The sequence below is a fragment of the Serinus canaria genome, chromosome 17 (genome assembly GCF_022539315.1).
Source record: "Serinus canaria isolate serCan28SL12 chromosome 17, serCan2020, whole genome shotgun sequence".
In the NCBI taxonomy this organism is placed as follows: Eukaryota; Metazoa; Chordata; class Aves; order Passeriformes; family Fringillidae; genus Serinus; species Serinus canaria.
The window spans coordinates 8,356,850-8,379,674 of NC_066330.1; the positions used below are offsets into that span (position 1 = coordinate 8,356,850).

General features: G+C 45.9%; 1 protein-coding gene across 4 annotated transcripts in view; it reads left to right on the forward strand.

The window, feature by feature from the left end:
* TNC (tenascin C) overlaps positions 1–22,825 on the forward strand; it is a 76,149-nt gene that overhangs the window by 42,708 nt on the left and 10,616 nt on the right. The window contains exons 11-22 of one of the 4 annotated variants that reach the window (XM_050981126.1): positions 1,907–2,179; positions 4,111–4,383; positions 5,445–5,717; positions 7,966–8,241; positions 9,833–10,105; positions 11,566–11,838; positions 15,977–16,099; positions 17,302–17,445; positions 18,616–18,735; positions 19,826–19,969; positions 21,590–21,720; positions 22,660–22,792. In XM_050981126.1, the coding sequence (XP_050837083.1) occupies positions 1,907–2,179; positions 4,111–4,383; positions 5,445–5,717; positions 7,966–8,241; positions 9,833–10,105; positions 11,566–11,838; positions 15,977–16,099; positions 17,302–17,445; positions 18,616–18,735; positions 19,826–19,969; positions 21,590–21,720; positions 22,660–22,792 (2,436 nt within the window). The remainder of the gene's footprint in view (positions 1–1,906; positions 2,180–4,110; positions 4,384–5,444; positions 5,718–7,965; positions 8,242–9,832; positions 10,106–11,565; positions 11,839–15,976; positions 16,100–17,301; positions 17,446–18,615; positions 18,736–19,825; positions 19,970–21,589; positions 21,721–22,659; positions 22,793–22,825) is intronic. The other 3 variants (XM_050981127.1, XM_050981128.1, XM_050981129.1) reach the window with 3 other exon arrangements.

The window sequence follows — 22,825 nt, forward strand, 5'->3', positions numbered from 1 at the left end:
CTCTCTGATTATGGTTTTGGTTTGGTTTTTTTTTTTTTTTTTTTTTAATAAGAAACAGCATCCCTTATCTTTACCATGGCACTGTGGTTGCTTTGTCACCTGTTGTGGATGGCTGAGGGTTTTGGAGCTCCCCAGCAATCCTGTTTGGTGCATGGTTCCACAGGAGAACCCCTTGGTCCCTGGAGAGCATGAGAGGGGTGTTTGCTTTTCTGTCAGACATGCATGAGCATCAAATGGCAGGAAAAGGGGCTCTGCATCGTGGAGGAGAATGAAACTGAGCATTTTGGAGAAATCAGAATTGCTTTACACCTGTGATGCTTCCTGCATTACTTATTATAACCAAGTTTCTATTTAACTTCGCTGTAACTTTAGTTTCACTTTCATTTTAAGGAAATGTATTTGTTTTATTTGTTTCTGTTGCCACCCACAGATTGTGATCTCTGATACAACCAGTTCCCTTTCTGTCCTGCTTTCTCTTTTCCAGATAACAGCCCTGTTTTGACAGAATTCATATTTTACCTAATGAATCTCCTTTCTGTTCCTGATAAGGGAAGACAGCTCTGGATTGATGAATTTCTTTTATTGTTGTTGCACGTCGTAATCATGACATAAACCATCTCTTTCCTTCTCACAGGATGGGAAAAGCTCAACAGAACTTCTGTTTCCTGAATAGTAGCAATTTACTGATTTGTTAATGAATTTTACTGAAGATTTTTATGATCTGTGAGTGCTCAGCCTCTGAAAATCCAGCCCCAGCTGCCTGCCTAAGGCTTGGAGCAGTCATGCAATAATCACTCTGGTTTTACAGGGAGAAACTCCACATGAGTGATGCTGCTGAGCCTAAATTTCATTTATTCCAGGGCCCCCTTAACTTCTGTATTACAATGTGCATTTGTCTACAATTGACAAATCAGATCCATTTCCCTGCATGCAGCATCTCTTATGAATTGTCAGTCGTGCAGAATGGGATTATTCAGAGACACTCTGTCCTTACTGCAACACTTGTGTGCAACCATTCAAATAAATCAGAAGGGTGCTAGAAAATCAGCAGAGGCCACAGGTCAGTGATAGAGCACACAGGAGTTTCCAGGTAGAAAAACCAGGCAGTGCTCTCTCATTTTCCCCTCTGTTAATGCTAAGGAATCAGTTGTATCCCCTTTGTAACAAAGAACTTTCCATTCTCACTGAGCAAATGACCTCAGCCTTCAGACTGAGCAGCAGCTGAGTTACCTTTCTGTGAATGAACATTCTGATTTTAGACAAATATCAGTAACTCTGAAAGTCCAGCCTCCACCCACAGAAAGGGTCTGTGGGTAGAATATTGAGCTGAAAGAAGACAAATCCAATAAAGACATGCGGACATGGAGGCATTTTCCTCTTCTTTGTTGTTTTGTATCTGAAATAGTTTGGAAGCTTAAGCAGCATCCTTCGAGTGGATGCAGTTAAACCATAAATACCTCAATCCCAACTGCTTAAACCAAAGCCTTCCCTACCCTTTCAACACAGTTACTTCAGAATGGCACTGAAGTAAAGCTGTTTCACAGCTCAGTGTATCACACTGAGTAAAGGTGTCAGGGTAATACCTACTTATCTCATAGGGAGTTTAATTAATGCTGATAAAGCACTCATAGCTGTAAGATTCTCTATGAGCTGCATTCTGTGGGCAGCCTCTCAATATTTATTGATTATTAAATTCTTCTCTCACTGTTGTGTTTTGCCATGTCTCCAAAGAGACTTTATTGAAGTTATCTGAGGCAGCTGATAAGGTAAATGCAGAGGGGCAGGGGGGGCATCTCTGTGGCCCTGATTAAATGTGAAATTCATTAACACAGAGCCTCATTAAATGATCTGACATCAGCACCACTCTGCAACCCGAGTAACAGATTGCCTCTCTGTCCTTATCCAGAGGAGGAACCCGAGCTGGGGAGATTATCAGTGTCAGAGCCTGGCTGGGATGGTTTCCAGCTCACCTGGACAGCAGCAGACGGGGCCTTTGAGAGCTTTGTCCTGCAGGTGCAGGAGGCTGGCAGCCCTGAGGAGAGCCACAATGTCACAGTGCCGGGGACACTGAGCTCTGTGAACGTCACCGGCCTCAAGGCCAGCACTCCCTACACCATCACCCTGCAGGGGCTCACTCGGGGCTACAGGAGCAAGCCCCTTTCTCTTGAGACCACCACAGGTACCTTCCCTGCAGTTCTTTCTGACAGAGATGTGAGCCCGAGCTCCTGCCAGTGCTGGGCAGGTCCTGCTGGCTGGGACAGCCTTGCACGGCCAGCCCTGAGCTCCTCAAAGCTTGGCTGAACACCTCTGGCATGGAGGTACCTCATGGCCAGGCTTCCCAGCCAGAGCTGCAGTGCCCTGGTGCAGCCCTTCCCTCCCTGCTTTCCCCCACCCACCCCAGAACAGCTTTTTTTGTTCCCTTTCCTCACTTACCTGGCTGACACTAACAGCAAAACCCAGCTGGATGTTGTACCTGCTTGGGAAAGGCCAGGTTGCCTGGTAGAGTTATTAAAATCATTCCTCTATCAACCCAGCTAATCAAAGCCTGAGAGTGTTCAGTTTTTACCCTTCAGAAGCTGCCTCTGAAATTCTGCAGTAGCTTCTGTGTGAATTCAGACTCAGTAAAGTTGGGTGTACCTGACTCAGGGTAAGGACAAGGCCTTCTATATGTTCTCATATAGGAAAGGACACAAATTAATTCCTAATATGAATAATAAAATGCATTAACCCATCTAAGATCATGAAACAGTCTGGCCTGAAAAAGATATAATGCAGAAGATCAAATTCAGCAGAACTACCCTGGCACAAAACTGGCCTGAAAGGAGGCAGGTGAGCTCTGTGCTATCAGGAGCTTGCATGAAGCTCATCAAGGGCCCCAAAATAATTTTCTGGCTGATCATGTGAAAGGCAACAGTTTGAAACAAGAGCTTATCACAGGCTGTGACCATGAGAGATAAATGCACATTTACATCTCTGCTGTGTGGCCCTCTGATCCTCCCAGGTGTCATGATAACTGTAATGAACAGTGTGAATTAATTGGCACTAAAGGGGCACCAGTGGCCTTTTCTTCAGATAATTTCTTGTAGACAATTTCTGCTGCCTCTGGGCTCCCCTACAGCCCTTTGCAACCTCCTGTCTCTGTGAGATAGCCAGAGCTGGCTGGTGCCAGGCTGCCCCAAGCATGTGGTACTCTGCCCAGAAAGGGATGAAAGCACCTGTGAGAACTAATTAGAGTTAAAGCATGAAGTGCAGCAGAGCTAGCTTGTTTCTGTAGTGCTTAGAGCAGCCTGGCTTGGGCAGGAATGGCTGTGCAGTGTCCCAGTAAAGTGCTGAGCTTTGAGAGTCCTCACCAGGAGCTGGGAGCAGATGCCCGTGGAGAGCAGAGCAATGTGCTGGACAAAGAGAGCAGGAAACACATCATGGGTGTCCTGCCTAAATATGCAATGTGCTCCCTTCCTTTACCCTCCTGAAAACAGCAGAAAATGCCCTGCTGAGGCTTTCCCTTCCCTTTCTGGGTCAAGCTCAGCAGCCAGCTTTTCAAAATCTTCCCTTCTGGGGACTTGCAATTGTTAAAAAATATCTGAACCTTCCTGTAACGCTACGGGGATGTCTGCAGAGAGGAAGAAACCCCAAGGCATCTCTCCCTGTTTTGCATTTTGGCTCCAACTCCAAAATTACAAGCCAGCTTTCACAGACTTAAGCTGAAAGGGAAAGAAGAAGAGTAAACAAAACACAAGATTTTCCTTTGGATAAAGCAACAGCTTTGGTTTTAGCTTCTCCTAAAACTGGAAGCTGTCTTTTCCAAATGCCCCAGGGGCATTCCAGACAGTCCTTTTGCATCTGCTTCCACGCTCAGACCTCAAAGACGTGGCTGCTCCTGCAGGGAAAGGAAAATAACCATAGTTTTATATGTTATTTTAATTTCTTTTTCCTATCTAACATTTTGTGACGCTTTCATTTGATTTCCTCCCTGTAGTACCTGCCTGCTCGTAGCAAGCTTTTACTCACACCCCCTTCCCCAGCTGGCAGTGCTGCCAGCATGGCAGAGAGGAGCCTTTGAGAGCAGGAGGAGGTTGGGGCCCTTCTGATGGGTGTTGTTTCCCTCCCCAGGAGAGCAGCCCGGAGTTGCTGAGCTCATGGTTTCCGACATAACCCCCGAAAGCTTCAACCTCTCCTGGACAGCCTCCAACGGGGACTTCGACGTCTTTACCATTGAAATTATTGATTCTAACAGGTTGCTGGAGCCCATGGAGTTCAACCTCTCGGGCAACTCAAGGACTGCTCATATCTCAGGGCTTTCTCCCAGCACTGATTTCATTGTCTACCTCTCCGGGATCTCTCGCGGGTTCCGCACACAGGCAATCAGTGCTGCAGCTACCACAGGTACACAAAACCTACCTCAGTGCTAACTCTGCTTTTTTGAACTCTTCCTTACAGGTTGTGCCCCCTTCCCTGCCCTCAGCTACCCCACAGCCCACCCATTTCCCAGCCCTCTGCCTCTACACCTTCTGAGGAAGACTGGCCGGGGACACTGAGAGCTGAGAATGTTGAGCCACCAGCTCACCCAGCAAAGTCAGCAATCCCATCGTGCTGGGATTTCATCCACACAATGAGTCTAGACATCAGGGGGCAGCCTCTGGGGCAGAAGAGAAGCAAAGCAAATATCCCAAGAACCAAGTGGGAAACGATTTCTTACGTTCACCTTTCAACCTGTGTGCGCATCTTTCCCACAGCTCAGAGAGGGCACAGCTTCTCTCAGATGAGCTTGTTTCCAGACACAGCTTTACCCTGATTCTCCCAAAAGATGTCAGGCACGTTTCAGTCTGTGCCATCACAATCCTGCAAGGCACATTCAGTGCTTGAATTCAGCTTCAATTATTCAGGTTGTGTTGGGTGAGAGATTGAAAAGTCCATTTGAGTTGATGTCAGAGAAGGGAATAGGCAGGCACTGCGTTGTTGGCACATTGAACATTTCAAGGTTCTACAGTTGACAGTTTTCCCAGAAAAGACAGGGAAGTCGAATGTTAAGGATGAGAGTGGAAAGTGAGGACTGGACTACAGAAACAGAACATTGTTATTGTAGGCAGATAATGGCTCATGTTATGATTGTTAAACACCTCCACCAAATTTTGCCCCTCTAGGAAAAGTTGCCATAGTGATTTGCTGTAGGGATGGAGTAATGTGGTCAGTGAAAGCAAAATATCAAATCTCAGCTATCAGATAATACAATATCAATTTCCAGCAGCAGCAGACTGTGAATATCCTCATTTGATGATGGGTGGCAGGGCCAGGGTGGCAGCAGGGGTATGGGAAACAGGGAAACACAAGGCTGGGTGACCCTTGTGACCCGTGGTCGTGTGAATTCAAATTTCTCTATTAATTTATTTTATTGCTTTGGCTTTTAATTACTCTGATACATTTCCATTTGTTTTTTCTTCCCGTAGTAGAGGAACTTCTCCTTAGCAAACTCAGTGTATCAAACGCTACCTCAGCCAGCCTGTCACTCGCCTGGGAGGCACAGGACAAGGCCTTTGACCACTTTATTCTGGAAGTCAGGAACTCTGACTTCCCCTTGGACTCCCTGGTGCTCACAGTGCCAGGGGACTCCCGGCACTCTGTAGTGACCAACCTCAAAGCTGCCACTAATTACACAGTCCAGCTCCATGGGGTAATTGATGGGCAAGGTGGGCAGACCTTGACAGCCATGGCAACCACAGGTATTTCACTGTTTCACCTTCCAGGTTTGCTTTTTATTCTCCTTTCTCCTGCTGTCCACCAAACTGCTCTAAAACATGGCTCCAACTCATAATTTTTCCCTTGGGGAATTATAGTATGGATCCTTCCAACCAGGAGGGGAGGCTGAAATGCACTGAGAGGGCTTGGAAAAAGATCTGTGGCAATGGAAAAGGCTGAAAAAGTGCCCCCAGCATTAAGAGAGGCAGTAGTAAACCATGATGGTTTCCTTATATATACACACCCCTCTGCAAGTTCAGTGTATATATAATTGCCTTGCTCCAGGTGGTTGATGTGTTTCACTCAGCATCTTTGCACTTGATCTTGAATGAAATTGTTCCTCCCACCCTCACTTGCTTTGCTGGGGGTGGGAGAGAGGCCTTTGTGTGGTTCTCAGCCTGGAGAGGCTCCTGCATGTCAGTTTTGTCCTCCTTAAACCCAAATGTCTCCCAAGGCATTTGCATCTCTGGTGGGCGTTCCGTGCCGCATGTGAAATGATCAACCCAAACTGCATGGAGAGGTCTGGCCACCTTCTGCTGGTTCTCATATTTTCTCTGCCCAGGATTTTTATGTACTCAGCACAGAGCAGGGCTCAAACCACAAATTCTTTTTTTCTTGGTGGCCAGCCCACCATTCTGTCCCTTGCACTGCTCCCTTTGAGTCTCCACTGTCTGTCTTGTTTCCCTGGGTGGTGGTGGTGATTCCAGGATGGCAGGAGATCACTAAGACTTGCCTGAGGATATGATTCCAGCTCATTTTGCATGTAACATTCCTGGGAGTCAGGCTGTCATGATGGGAATGTGCCTGACCATGGATGCAGGTGGCATGTGAAGGAATGTGGCCATGCCAGGTTGAGGTTGGAAAGGCTCCATTTGGTCTCTCTGAGCTGCATGTGGGCTGAGGGCTCAGATTTCCTGGGTTTTCCACCCAACCCTGTTTGCTTTGTGGATATTTTCTCATCTCCTTGCCTGTCTTCAAGAGCACCATGGTGGTACCCTCCCTGCTGGCCATGAAGGCATCCATGGTCACGGGTTGATAGCATGACATCTGTGACATCTGTGTCCTTAATCGGGGCCACTTCCATTCACCTCTTCCCAGGCAGTTCCAGAGAACAAGGTGGATCATAATTTAAAAGTCTTGCAGTGAGGGACAGGAGTAAAAGTTGGAACATCTTGCAGCAGTACTTGTTTTAGCAAAGAAAAAGATTTCACTCTTTCACCACTCTCTGTTGGTGGGATCCTCTCTGACTTTTCTCCCAGCATGGATCACTCTTCCATCATTATTTTTCTGTGTCTCACTGGCTGCATTTCCCAAGGTGTTCTTGGTTTCTACCAATTGGCAACGTAAAAATTAGGAAATCAGCCCAGAGAGCAAACACAGGATTCTCTGACCCTCTGACTGTTGGGTCGTGTTTGTTCTCTCTCTGGGCTTTAATGAAACTTTAATGATTTTTGTGCTAAGTGTAAGAGTTTTAAAAGAGAATGGGTAAGGAACTCTCCCTCTCCTGAAGGACAAGTTTTTCTCCTGGCAGGGCAGAGATGTGAATTTGAATTTTCTTCAGCAGAAAATGAAAGTTTTTGGCTTCTTAAGGAGGTGCCCTGACCACTGAACAGTCAGGAAGGAGAGCAAGAGCAGGGTTGTGGGGTTTACTGTTTATTAGACATTCTCTGATTGTGCCTAATCAGAGGATGAGGAACACCTTATCTGTGGAGTCCAGGGAGGTTTTGGCCTGAGATTAGTGCTGAGATAATCCCTGAAATCCCTTATAAAGCTCATGGGCCAAAAATAGAAGTCTCTACAACTCCAGGCAACAGAAACACCAAACAGGACCTGGACTGTGATTTCAAGGATTCCTGCCTGAATCCAACTTTCTCTATACTGGAATTGCTGTGGGTCTGTATTCCCATCAAATTCCCAGTGTGGAATTCCCACAGTTTGTATGTGCATGTTGTTGGTGCTTCTGTAAACCAGGCCCACATTTCATTGGGCAAATTGAGTTTATTTAAGAAAATTTAATGAAAAAACATAAAAGTCAGCACTAATTTCAGTGGCTTCTTTCCAAAACCTGAGAAAATAGCTATTGCAACGCTGCTTTTTAATTTTTTTTTTTTTATTCAACCACAGCCAAACAAGCCTAAACCATTATTTTTGAGCACCTCCAACCCCCTTATGCTGGTTTCCCCACCCCCTTGAGTAAAGCTGCCTGCTCACCTGTGTTCCTTTCTCCCCCAGAGGCTGAGCCACAGCTGGGCACGCTCGCCCTCACAAACGTTACCCCTGACAGCTTCAACCTGTCCTGGACCACCCAAGATGGGCCCTTTGCCACGTTTGTTATCAAAATCCAAGATTCCCTGGCAGCACAGGAAGCCCAGGAGCTGACGGTGCCGGGGGGCACCCGCAGTGCCCACATCTCAGGGCTCACAGACCACACTGCCTATGACATTCACATTCAGGGCACCACCAGGACAGGTGTCCACACAGAGCCCCTCACTGCTTTTGTCACCACAGGTACCTGCTCCAAGCTTTGGGGTCCCTTTCTTGGCTCAGGGAAATGTGGAACCCAAAAAGGATCTCCCCAGCACGGAATATCTCGCCAGCAGTGATGGGTTTGTTTGAAAACCTGCTGCAAGGAGGGGTCAGAACAGGAATGTTGACCTTAAAAAAATATCCTAGGAGCAGGATTAGTTTAAAGGGAGTTAAAAGGCCAGGTTGGATAGGGCTCTGAGCAAGCTGGGATAGTGGCAAGTGTCCCTGCCCATGGAACTGGATGAGTTTAAGGTCCCTTCCAACCCAAATTATTCTGTGATTCCATGATTCTGTCATTAAGACCCCTCTGGAGCCTTTCTCCCATGTCTAATAATCTTTTATAACTCCTGAAATCTGAGGGAGAAATTTGCCTGCTGCTCAGAAGTTCATCAGACAGTACTGGCTCATGGAACACCTCCTGTCCCAGGATGTTCCCCTCCAGGGGCCTACCCAAAATATGAATCTTGGACATTGCTTGATTAGAAGTAAATTAGATGCAAAAATATCTCTAAAATGAGTACTCAAATGTGTAAATTTTAATACATAAGGAATTCCAAATTATAACTCTTCAGGGGGGAATTTTTTTGGCAAGTTCTAACAAAACCCATTTCAGTGTTTGTGAAATGTCAAAAGCAAAACCGAAGCCCTTTTCAGGAGAAGGCTCAGCCTTTAACTAAGTGGTGTTTTCTGAAGTGAGTGGAGTTTTGAGTGGTTGGAGGATTGGCTGAATCAGCTCCTGAGCCAAAAGAGCAAGGCTGGACAAATCCTGTGGAGAAATACCAGCAGTGCCTGGGCTCCAGGATCAAGGCCAGGGCTTAGCAGAGCCACCTGATCTTCCTACTTGACTTGTCAGATTTTGAGTGAGCAAAATACACTGAGAACCTTGTGGCCTTTCTTTTTTTTTTTTTTTTTTTTTTATGTGACTTAGTGGATAAATTTTGAAGTGTTTTCCACATCTTTTCACTTTGACAAATGTCACACTGATGTGGAAAAGGAGCCCTCAGTGGAATTTCTTGAAGTTGTCAACAGAGCCCAGCAGCAGCTGATTTGCACTGGCTGTGACCCTGAGTGATTAATGTTCCTGTTCTGGCACCTCTGACCCCTCCAGCACTGAAAACTAACACTGGAGATACTCACATGCCATAGCTAGAGGAGCAAAGTACAGCAGTTGTGAATGCCCAAACTGAGGCTTGTCCCTAAAGCACTGATGGTGGAGGGAAGTAAAAATAATGGAAAGCTCTATGTGCAGCATTTCTAAAGCACTTTTGGTTATAACTTTCTTACAGTGCAAGAGTAGCAGCAGAAATGTGCTTACAAAGGGAGCTTGGGAGGGGTTTCAGTGGAGGTTGTGAGAGGAGGGGCTGAGACATCCTTGAGAAAACTTCAAAACTGAGCTGCATTGAAAACCCTCATCTTGTGGTCCTGACTACTAGATCCACCCTAGGGGGAAAAATGTGATTTCTGTTTGATGGAATCTGTGTCACTTTCTGATTTGCAATGTTTTTCACTTCTTTTTTTTTTTTTTTTTTGTTTTTTTTTCCTGTGTGTGTTTTTGCACCTTCCCTTCTTTTAGAGGCCATGCCCCCACTGGAAAACCTAACAGTGTCTGATATGAACCCCTATGGGTTCACAGTGTCCTGGATGGCATCGGAGAATGCCTTTGACAACTTTCTAGTAGTCGTGGTGGATTCTGGCAAGCTGCTGGACCCACAGGAGTTCCTCCTTTCGGGAGCCCAGAGGGAGCTGAAGCTTAAAGGCCTAATTACTGGCATTGGCTATGAGGTTTTGCTTTATGGGTTTGCCAAGGGGCACCAAACAAAGCCCCTGAGCGCTCTGGCTGTTACAGGTATTTCAATGTGAGCAAATTTTGTTCCTTTCCACCCTCTTCTCTCTCACTTTCCTTCTCACATGGAAGATGTTTCATGCAAACCTTGGCTTTTGCATCCTTCTCTGCATCGTGGCTCCACGTAACTCCTCGTGACTGATGGGTTCACCAGTGGAATTCTGTTCCCTTTAACTGGATGTTTCCCTCTGAGGGATCCTGTGGAGGAGCATGTGGGGGCCTGAGGGGTGAAAGTTCCTTCTGGTCTTGCAGGTACCTCTAACAAAGTCTTGAAAGAAGAATGGCTGCATGCAGAGCTCGTCTTGTTAACAGCTGGGTACATCAGCATTCTCCAACAGCAGCATTCTCCCACGTTCCAGCCAGCAGGACCTTCAGGAAGAGCCATGGACTTCTTCCTATGGCCTCCTCTCTTCCCCTCTCCACGTGGGTTCCACCCACAGTGGGATCATTGCCACCCCAAAGTTGGCACCTCTGTCCTCCAACCAGCTCATGCTTCCACCCCATCAGAGCTGCTGTGTTCCAGCAGCACTTGAGCTTTCTTGGGAAATGATTGCAGGCTGATTCTCCAGCCCCAGAACCATCAGTTCTCATCTGCACATTCCTGTCTGGGCAGCAGTGAAGCTGGGAAGGAGGGATCTGGTGGGAGGTTTGAGAGGAAATAAATAGGATTGGCTGTGTGGGGAAGGCAGGATTGCATTTGGTGGGAGGTTTGAGAGGAAATAAATAGGAATGGCTGTGATGGGAAGGCAGGATTGCACTGGAGGTGCTGTAGGACATAACTACTCCAGCAGCATTTCTCTAGCTAATGGTGCCTGACCATATGAGTTAGAGGTGTTTTGCAGGTAATTAATAACTTACAGCCCTTGGGATCCTTTTGAATGGGTTCATTAACCAAAGGCAGCAGCTCCTGCATTTAGATTGAAGGGTGCTGTTGAAGAGAGGAATTGTCATGGTTTAAGAGCACAGTAAAGGATTCATCAGAATCAGAATTATCACGGATGCCAGAAGTGCATGAAATAAGGGGTTTGCATGGAGAAAAAGAATTTTCAGTGGCTTTTGTTTTGTCCCCCTAGCAGAGAGAGGTCTGACAGTGTTCCAGATGCAGTTCTGCAACAAGAGCTTGTTTTAAATAAATGTGTCTCACAGATAGGGAGGGATAAATGCCCAGGAAACTCACCTTCAGCATGTGTAACTCTGCATGTGGGAGACAAACCTGTGTGTCCATGCAGGGGTTTGCTGTTCAAGAGTGAAAGTCAGAATGGGCCTGCACACACTCACATTTATCCTCTTCTGTATAACACTAATATTTTGTTTTATTTTTTAATAGCTGGCAGATTGTTCCCCTTGCTTTGAACTGTGGTTGGATTCTTGCAGTGTGCTAGAGCCAGACCTCAGGCAGGTCTCTGATCAACTGATTAAACAATCATTTTTTTTTTCCCCACTGCTATCTTCTCCTTTTTTAGAAGCAGAACCCGAGGTCGACAACCTTCTGGTTTCAGATGCAACCCCAGATGGATTCCGTCTCTCCTGGACTGCAGATGAAGGGGTTTTCAACAGCTTTGTTCTAAAAATCAGGGACACCAAAAGGAAATCTGACCCCCTGGAGCTGATAGTGCCAGGCCATGAGCGCACCCAGGATATAACAGGGCTGAAAGAGGGCACTGAATATGAGATTGAGCTCTATGGAATTAGCAGTGGACAACGTTCCCAGCCTGTAAACACAGTAGCATCCACAGGTATTGTCTTTGCAGAGGGAAAAGTGTGACACTGCCTGCTCCCCTTTACAGCCAGCTCGTGCTGTTCCAGAGGAGTCCTGAAGTGTCTCCTGCATGTCCCTTGTCCAAGTCACTGTTTCAGTGTGGTGTGGTTGTTTGTAATCAGTCCCAGCTTCCCAAGCTTCGTCACTGTCTATTTAATATGGTCTAATTGAATTACTTTAATGACCAGGAATTAGGCAGCAGAGTGTGGCAATTAAAACACTGTCTTTGAGGGCCAAGAAATATTGTCTGTGCATCAGCCTTTTCAGTGATTTTCTGTGACTAATTACATCTCAGCTCTGCACAACAGTTTACCTCCCTAGGAAAGAGTTATGACAAAAGGAATTTACCAGGGCCATTGAGAAGTTTATTTATGGCTTGATCAGCAAAGGCCTAAGCACCATTAATTTAGACTGATCTTACCAGGAGCAACATGTGCTGGGTAATTCAAATTGACTTGAGTTTCTTTGCAAAATCAAAGCTTTGATTCAGGCTCATAACTGAAGCATTTCATTTTGGCACTTTTGAATGAAGCGTTTCAATCTCTTTTTCCACTCCAAAATCGTGGTTTCGTTCTGAAACACATTCAGACCTGAAGCATGTGATGCAAAGTCTCGTGAGCCAAATTTGGCCTTTAAAAAATGTTGAGCTTGCTGATGTGAAAATGTGGTAATTTGAAATCAAATTAATTATGGGAGGAAAGGAAAAGGATGAGACAGGAGATCTCACCAGGGGCTGCAGCTCCTCCCGAGGGGCAGCTCCCATCTCTGCTCTGGGACAGGGACAGGAGCCAGGGCATGGCTGGGGCTGGGCCAGGGCAGCTCAGGCTGGAGCTCAGGGCAAGGTTCTTCCCCCAGAGGGTGCTGGCACTGCCCAGGCTCCCCAGGGAATGGGCACGGCCCCGAGGCTGCCAGAGCTCCAGGAGCCTTTGGACAGCGCTGCCAGGGATGCCAGGGTGGGGTTGGTGGGGGGCTGGGCAGGGCCAGGGGCTGGGCTGGGGGATCCCTTCAGTCCCTCCAGCTCAGGATATGATTCTGTCCCATGAGTGAGCAAAGCAGCAGGAATGCCTAAAGGAGGCATTTGCCAGGCAGCAACACCTCAGTGTTGAACAGCTCCTCCCTCTCTTGTTCCTCATGCTCCACCCTGCTGCCGTGGGCTCAGCTGCACTCCTGCCATCCCATCCCTGCCATCAACAGCCAGGCCACCCTCACCATCCCCCAGACACTTCCATGAAGCAGAACCTGCATCAGCAGCCCCCCTTGGCCAGGCTCCTGCAGCTGACTCCTAATGGAGAGGGATGTTAAGCCCACTGCACTTGTCAGCAGCAGGTCCCACCCTCAGTGACTCCAGGAGATTCATGGAAGCCACTGAGAGTTGTCATTTCCCTCATGAACACGTCCCTGTGCAGCCCTTGCAGGGAGATTTAGCACATGAGATAGCCCAGAGATGTTTGTCAGCTGTAAATAGCCCATGAATAATGAACAATAAAGCCACAAAAACCCAGCTAAATAATTTGGGCTGCAGGTTACACCACAAATGGTGGGTGGCTGCCAAGGCAGCCAACTAATTTCTTTTTTAGGAGTGGATTATTGCACAAACATATGGATATTTATAGCATTTCCAGTGTGGCTGAAAGGAAATATTTCTATTCCTGAAGAGGGAATTTATCCACTGCTGCTCTCAGAGGTGGTGCATTTTAGAATCTTCTCTGTAAAATCTGTTAAGGTGCAATTTAACCCCACTGGGAGATCACAACACATCTATGGTCCAATTAATATCCTTGTGGGAGGTGTGAGTCTCATGCTGCTCCTTTCCTCTCTTCCAGTGGTGTTTTCCCACAATGTGACAGCATTTTTTTTCTCCTGAGATGATCACAAAACACTTCACATGCTCTTGATTTGTGATTAATGCAACCTGCTGCTTCCTGTTGAGTGGGAGACAAAAGCCAGGGAACATCCTCCTCTAGACTGCATGGAGTGAAAGAACAACTAGCAAAAAAAATCCCTAAAAACCCAGCCTCCCTCAGGTACCATGGGTGCTTTAGCAGCCTCTCAGGAGAGTTCCCTGTTCCTCATACACCTCCTTGGAGACGATGCTGGAGAATAAAGAAAATTCACCTGTGCCTGCCCCACAGATGCCCTGAGGTTCTCTGTGAGTGCCAGGTCAGGAGCTCACTGGCTGCTTTCCATGCCTGCTTCATTCTGGCTTTCAGGTAGCCCAAGAAGATTATTTAATTCATTCTTTTTCATTTCCCCATGCTCCAAGGTGCAAATCTCTCCCATCTCTGGGCCTCATTCCAGGACAGGTGCTCTGATGGTCCATTATAATTCCTGCCAGGTTCTCTCCCAGGAAAGCTGCAGCTGAGGGACTTGGGGATGTGGAAAACTCACATCAAAGCTCTTCTTACTGCTCTTTGTCATGCAGCTCACCTGGTGCAGAAAACAAGCCTGAGGCCCGTGGAAATGTGCACAGCAGAGTCTGAGTGGGACAGATTGGGGATTTTATTTTCTGGGAAAGGCTGAAATTCTCCATGTGTATGCAAACCAAGTGCTGGTCCATCTGTTTAGTCTCCAAAATCACCACTTCCCTTTTTCTTCAGCCTCTCAGGCCACCTATAATGTAAAGCAAAACCAATCTAATTTTAATTTCTCTATCTTTCCTACATTTTCCTTATTTTCTCTGATTTCCTTCAGCCTGTACCCAAACCAGCAGCACCTTTTTGTGCCACGTAGCTGTTCCAACCCCACCTCCCTTCCTTTCTTATCTGTAATCCTTTTCTTCCCTCGGCTTGTCCATGTGAGCAAACCCCACCAACACAACACTTCAAGTGAGCTCCAGAGACATCATTTACATTTCTCTTGAGAGCTCAGTTGTTTTTCTTTCCTTGCCTTTCAGTTGATTTAGTGCCCTGCTGCTTTGGGGACACATGGAACAAACAGCCTCTGACTCCTTTCCCCCAGGCACGTTCTTTCCAAGCTATTTCAAGCCCAGTCCCTATTTTATTTTCCTCCTCTTGCCCCCCTTCCCCTGCTCTCAGCCTGTCTCCCCTCCTCTTCATGTGGCCGATGTTTGGGATCTCTCCTTTTTGTACTAATGGCCTGCTCTGTGTGTGCTGTTTATTTTTTAATACCTCAGGGTTGGTTACAGCCAAAAAAAGCTGGAAAGATTGGAAATGGGATGCTCAATGTAAACCTGGAAGTGGCAGCTCTCTTCACCACACCCTTCCAAAGCCCTTTCCAGGCTTGTTCTGCAGGATCTTAATTAAGCCTCCAACTGGAATGTTTCAGATACATGTTGGGCTTAAGTTTGGGTTACTTTGGGTAAAATTTGGCTTTGTTTGCCCAGTTCCCTGATTTAATTTATGTGGATAGGTGCAGTGCTCAGGTTCTGACAGGGAAAGGCTGAGTTTTGTGACAAAGAGCTGCAGGTGCCTTCCTCATGATGGTTGTACTTGGGTGTTCACTGGATGGATGTGCTTGGAAGAAAAATCATGGGCTCAGAGAGAGATTCCAGGAGGAAAATCCTGTTGCTTCTGGTTTGAATCCAACAGAACTTCCAGGAGTGAGTCCTTGAGAGGAGCCTTGAGGGGCTCCCACACCTGAGTCCAGGTCTCCTTGGAGCACCCTGCATTAGGAACTTTATGCTCAGGTAGAGAGATCTGTCCATGGCTGTCATTGCTGTCTGTCACAGAGGGCTCTGGGGCTCAGTGGAAGGTCTAAAAATCCTCCAAGTGAAACTGGGGTAGAAAAAAATCTTAAATACAGCATGCCATGGATAGCAGAAAGTAATTTCTGTGCATGTTCCTCGTGCTTTTCTTCAGCACTGAAATCGCTGTTATTTTTATGTGTAGATACACATTGGGTATTTTTAACCCATGCAATACTGGACTGGTCCTGGGAAAAAGGAAAATCTGTTGCAAATAGGATGTTGCTGTAATGGAACCCTTCAGTTTTGTGCCCCCTGCATTAATGTTGTTCAGAGCTGAACACCAAACACTGACAGCACCAGCTCATGGTTTTGGGTGATAAAACAAATCAGTTTTCCAGCACTAAGGACTGATAATCAAACGATTTACCTTTTCCTCCTGTGTGGTGTGTTCTCTGCTCTCCCCTGACAGTGGTTGGCTCTCCCAAGGGAATTTCTTTCTCTGACATCACTGAAAATGCTGCCACAGTCAGCTGGACCCCCCCTCGCTCCCGCGTGGAAAACTTCCGGATCTCCTACGTCCCCGTCACGGGAGGTGAGCTGGGACAGGGGTGCCAGGGAGAGCAGGAAGGGTTTGCTGGGTTGCCATCCCTCCTTTCAGGGCATCTCCCAGGTGATCTTGCACAGATCATCTCGTTTTCTTCTTCAGGAATGAGGGAGTGCATCCAACCTCTGGACACAGTGCCCACATCCCATGGGCAGGGCTGGTAGGGCAGCTCGGAGGTGGATGCTGGAGTGGTTTGCTCCTAGGAAGCCTCTGTGTGAACCTCCTCAGCAAGGATTAGTTTCCAAATTGTCATTATTTTGTGGGCACTTCATGAGATGAGCACACTGGAAAAGATGGTCCTTGGAAACAATATTCAGAATCCATGATTATAATAAAGTTTCAAGGCAGTGTTTTACTCATTGCTCCCCAACGTTGTCACTCTGGTTTAGTGCCCAACTTCAAAAACTTTCTCTACTTCAACAGATTTTAACCTAATTTAGGGACATCTCTGAAGGGAAAAAGCTAAAAAACAAACACTAAAGACACCAGCACCCCAAAAACTGCTGTTGACTGAGACAAGGAAGGATTTAGGTCTTTAGACAATATTTAGGTCTTTAGACAACATACCCTGAAAGCACACGTGCAGCTTTAAATACAGTGGTCCCACAGAAGAACAGGAATCCAGTCATGAAGTTAGGCATTTCTCTAAGAGCTTTCCTGGAATCAACCCAGAATTTGCAGTAAATATGGGTGCTAAGTCCTCAGCCACACACAGAGCATCTTTTAAAGGAACATGTCTCTTCATTCTAAATAAGGGGGATAAAGGAGAATTTCCAGCCCTCACCACAGACAAGGCAGATCTAAATTCTAAGTCCTGTCCTCAAGGTGTTTGAACTCCCAGGTAGAGACTGCTGGGGTTTCTGCTTCCACCTTGTCTGGGAAATTGTATTTTTCAGAACGGAAATCACAGAATGGTTTGCACCTTAAAGCTGATCTCATTCCAACTCCCTGTCACAGACAGGGACACCTTCCACTAAAAATGTTAATTTTTCTTACTGAATACAAACCAATGGTTTAGATTTAGGTGTTATGGCAACAATATTTGACACCAGTGGATGGAACTAACTGGGAAAATTCCTCTCCTGCTGTAGAAGCACATCCATGGTGGCCATAATGTCTTTTACTTGAAAAACACCCTTCAAGCATTTCCCATTGTGTCTCTCATCCCTTGGCATTTGGCCTCATCCTAGGTACTCCAAATGTTGTCACAGTTGAAGGGAGCAAGACAAGGACCAAGCTGGTGAAGCTGGTCCCAGGTGTGGACTACAATGTCAGCGTCATCTCTGTGAAAGGCTTTGAAGAAAGCGAGCCCGTCTCTGGCATCCTGAAAACAGGTAATAAGATAAAAGCAGGAAACAGCAGCTCTTTAAATGGCTCATCTGACTCAGGGACTGGAGCTGCAGACCCACCTAGATCCCATTTTTGCTGCCCACCCAAACTGTAGGAAGCTTTTTGTCCCACTCCTTCTCTGTCTTTGCATTTCACATGAAAATAGAACTTGTAAATTTGGTCAGGCTCCCATTTGCTAAATAAACCTGTGAGATGGAGACAATTCATGTATTTACAGTTCTAATTCACCAAGAAATGATTCAGAAGTTTGTTTGGTTATTTTTTTAAAATTAATGCTGGTTTTGAGATGAAGGAGCAAAGGGCCAGCTCAGCTGAGCAGTTCAGACCAGTTTCTGTTGTGGACTTCACATGTCCAGGTTCCAGACTGTCCTGACAAAAACATTCTCTCTCTCTGATTTTTTTCCTTCAATATTCTCTCAGTATTTTTCTCAATATGCTGTCTCCTGATTTTTTTCTTTAAATATCCCTGCAGGAAATGAGGGCTCACTCTGCTCCTGCTGACCCCTCCTTGAATTCTTTTTAGGGGCTAACAAACATTCAGAGAGCTGAGGCAAAGAGCAAGATGATGAGTACTGATAATGACAGGAGATTTATAACCCATTCCAGCTGTTCTGGAGGCAAAGATCCCATCTTAATTCAGGGAGAGCACAAACCTGTGTGAAAAGTGAAGTCCTGTGAGGAGGCAAAGCAGCATGTGGGGGGATTTGGGATGCCTGGCTGGCTGTGGGACTGCTTTGTTCCAAACAAGCTGCTGGAAGGTCACAGTGGCCATCAGCTGCTGTCATTTTGGTTATTTTTCCCAGCTCTGTCTCCTGAGTTTGTTGTAAAAAAACAGCCCAGATTTGAGGGTGTTGAGAGAAATATGTCAGTTTTGACAGAGCTGTTGAGATCGATGGTATCAAGAGTGATCTGAGAACGTGGTGAGTTCTGTTTGTTCCCAGACTTCCATCTCTTCCAGCACTGACCTCCCTTTCCAGGGAAGGTTTTGGTGTCTCTTCATAGGCACTGACGTCTTTCCTGCAGAACTCCACTATTCCAAAGGGAGCCATAAAAGCTGCATTGAGTTTTGGGCATTTTCTCTCATGAATTTACAGCAGAGCATTGCACAGAGCTGAGAGTGTTTGTCAAATTCCTTCAATCTGTTTCTCTTCCAGCTCTGGACAGCCCATCAGGCCTGGTAGTGGTGAACATCACAGACTCTGAGGCTCTGGCAACCTGGCAGCCAGCAATTGCTGCTGTGGATAACTACGTGGTGTCCTACTCTTCTGAGGAAGGTGAGAGGGGCTGGGAATGGCTTGAAGGGTTAAAGCTCTCAAGAGGTGCTGATTGTAACTCCAGGAAAATCACAGAATATCCAGAGCTGAAGGGACCCATTAGGATCCCCCAGCCCCTGGCCCTGCCCAGACACCCCACCCAACCCCACCCTGGCATCCCTGGCAGCGCTGTCCAAACACCCCTGGAGCTCTGGCAGCCTCGGGGCCGTTATTTGGAGAAGGGGCTTTGCTGGAAGCATTTAAAAATTGCTCGTTTTAATTCAGCACTCTCGATTCAGCCGTGAGCAGACACAGGGGAGATTCCTGGGAAGCAGAGGTGGTGTTATAATCCCTGTGAACACTAGAGAGAGCTCACACTTTTGGAGAAAGGGCTCTGGTGGAACCCAGACTCAGCAGAGCTGCCAGCACAGCCATGGGCTTTTACCATTCTGCACTTGCACCAACTAGGAATAAAAGATCAGTGACTGGAGCACAGAGTTGAGCACACCATTGTTACCATCATATTTTTTGGAAATTTTTTTTTGCCAGGATTTCTCTCCTGGGAAGCAGAGAAGCCTTAGAGAAAAAAGAAAAAAATATTATCTCATTTGCTTCTCCTGTGTTTTGCTGCTTTGGAATGTGGTTGGAGATTGTTTATCCAACATGTGAATTGGTTTTAGTTAATGACCAATCACTGTCAGGCTGTGCTGGGGCTCTGGAGAGTCACGGGTTTTTCATTGGTATCTTGTTAAGTTTTCTGTCTGTATCTTTTCTCTATTTTTTAGTATAGTTTAGTATAGCATAATATGATATGATATGATACAATATGATACAATATAATATGATATGATATAATATAAAATAAATATAATTAAAATATAACTTAAATATAATTATAAACATAATATAAATATAATTATAAACATAATAGAATTATAAATATAATATAATTATAAATATAATATAAATATAATAATAATAAATTGGCCTTCTAAAAACATGGAGTCAGATTAATCATTTCCTTCCAGCCACGGGGAACCCCCAAAATACCACACAGCCTGATGTGTCTGGATGCAATCAACATCTCTTTTCTGCTGTGTTCTGTTCTCAGAGGCCGAGGTGACCCAGCTGGTGTCAGGGAACACGGTGGAGTACGACCTGCAGGGGCTGCAGCCCGCCACCGAGTACAGGCTGAGCGTCCACGCGCAGAAGGACACGCAGAGGAGCGAGAGCCTCTCCACACACTTCACCACAGGTGCCACCCCACCCACAGCTGCCAGTTCCTCCAGTCCCACCTGCTCTGTGTTCCTCTGGTGCCTTTTTCACTGGAAACCTGAATTTTGATAGTGTTTGCATCAACCTTTTCCCCACTGGGGCTGACCACAGGTGGTTTTCTGTCACTGATGCCTCAGGTTCAGCTTTTCTATGTTTCACACTCTGTGCTGCTTTACTCTGTGGGTCTGGGTTCCCATCAGGGCATGGTGAGCTCTGTGCACAGAGCAGGGAGACAAAACAATTCCTGCTCCAGCTGGGCACCAAGGACAAATGAGCCAAATCTCAGCCCAGGAGCACAAACCCCGTGGGCTGGAGAGAGAAAAACAAGCAGGGTGGGAGTGCCTGGGCTAAAGCTGGGCTGGGACAATGAACTGCAAGGTGGGAATGGAGCAGAGCTGATCCCAGGGAGAGACCCCGTGCCCGGCCGGGCATTTTGGGGCCATTTTGGGTCATCTTGGGTGCAGCCCTGGCTGGGCTCTGGTGCTGCCCAAGGTGAATATTCTCAGTTCAGTTGAAGAAAGAACAGAAATAATTTCTCTCAGGCTGAGCCTGAGAATCTTAGAGGAAAGAATTAAAACAATCATTATCTCTCTTTCTATAACCATTGTTTATAAATAGAGTTCTCCAGAGTGTGCTATTCATAGCACCAACAGTGTGAGATGTTTCTACTTTGAAACCAATCAAGTCTCACCTTAGTGAGTCACATCATAAACAGACACACTTCTTTTATTAAACACTTTTGCCTTCTGATCCATCTCAAGACTGGAGTCTTTCTGTCCCTGACTCAACAGCATCAGGGACCAAGGACAAATGATCCAAATCTCAGGCCCAAGAGCAGAAACAGTGCTGAAATGAACAGAGAAAAGCAAGGAGGATGGGACTTCATGGGCCAAAGCTGGAACTGGACAATTAACTCCAATATGCAAATGGAGCAGAACTTATAAAAATATGAGATCACCAGTTCTGCAGAGTCTCAGAGCAGGAGCAGGAGCTCTTCTTTGGCTTCTGAGGGCGCGCAGCTGGTTTCACACTTGTGGCTTTCCATGAGCACCAATGGGATCAGGGATGGTTCTCCTTTTCCTGCCTTGGTTTGTCCCAGGGTATTAGGGAGCCACACCAACCCAGTCCTGTAATCACAGAGGGAAAGGGAAGCTGGAGTTTGGAGCCAGAACAAGCTGGAAAAGTTTTCCTATTCTATAAAGGTTCCCTATTCTAAAAAGTTTTCCTATTTTAAAAAAAGCATAATTGGAACCAGAGTTTTATTTCCCAGGAATATGTAAATACCAATCTGTCTTCTTGTGAGTAATAAGGAAATGCATACTTTTGTCTCAAAAGACATTTCAGTGCAATTGTTCATAAAACAAGGTGCCTGAAACAATCCAATATTTTAACTTAGATAAAGTTAACACCTTTATTTTAAACTACCAATGGGAAAATTAATTCTAAACCACGAAAGTTAAGGTTGAAATGTTTTTCCATTTCAAATTTCTCTGGAGAGAAGGTTTGTTTTCCTGGCTTGTTTTAATATATGGCCCACAAGATAACCAGTGGAACTGACTTTGTATGGATGTGATTGTAATTGCTGTGGTGTCTCCTGCAGGGCTGGATGCTCCAAGGGATTTGAGTGCCACTGAGGTGCAGTCAGAAGCAGCTGTGATGAGCTGGAGGCCTCCCCGTGCTCCAGTCACTGGGTATCTCCTGATCTATGAATCCATCGATGGCACAGTCAAGGTAAATAAACCTGAGGGGCTGTGCCTCACATCTGGGCACTGGAGATGCTCTGAAGGGTCCAGCAGTGCAACAGAATCGTGTGCCTTAATTTAAACATCTAAATTAAAAAATACTCACTGCCTCTTTCAGTGCTAGACTGAACACAAATGCATTCAAAACCTGTTAAAGGACTTTCTCACATTATACTCTGAAACAGAAGCTCCATTGCAGCCTGAATTTTGCCTCTCATCCCTCCACAATACAGAAAAAATCACAAACATTTTCCTTCATTCCAAACAGATATCTTGGAGTAAACTCAAACCCCCAAAGGATGTGATTCACTTTTCTAAACTCAGGGGAACCCCTGTGCCAAGGGGTGTCTGAGGAAGGATGAACTGCCTCTGGAAGTGCCTCTTATTCTCCTGTAATTTTATTTTGTTAATTAGATTACACAAAATATTTAAATATTAATCAGATGAATCCCAGAAAAAATAAAATTTTGGATGCCCAGCCTGGATTATTGGAGAGGACTCTAATTTTGAGGAAGGCAAATTCCCCAAGCACACTGAAAATCAGTTTTTTGATGTCACAGCAAAACAGCCTTTTAAAGCCTGGAGCACAGCATTTCCTTGTCCTAAAGGATGAGTTCCCCAGTTTTTTATGAATTTCACAATCTGTGCATTCAGGACATGTAAACATTTATGCTGCCTTGCTTTCAAACCTCCCAGCTTGTACATTATGATGGTAAACACTTATTTCCAGGCAGGCTTTATTGAACTTTTAAAGATTAGCTTGGTAAAAATCTTAGAGGAGTAGCTTTATATGAAATAATCTTGATGGTTAAAGATACCATCAATAATTATAACAAAAAAACAATGTGACAGACTAAAATTTGTAACCATTCTGGCCATTATGATTTATTTCTCTGAGATTTCCCTGTATTATTTCATTTCTTCACAGGAAGTCATCTTAAACCCTGAGACAACTTCCTACAGCCTGACAGAGCTGAGCCCCTCCACGCAGTACACAGTGAAACTGCAGGCCCTGAGTGGGGCCCTGAGGAGCAAAACCATCCAGACCATACTCACCACCAGTAAGGACATTAGAATAATCTGAATTTTCTAAA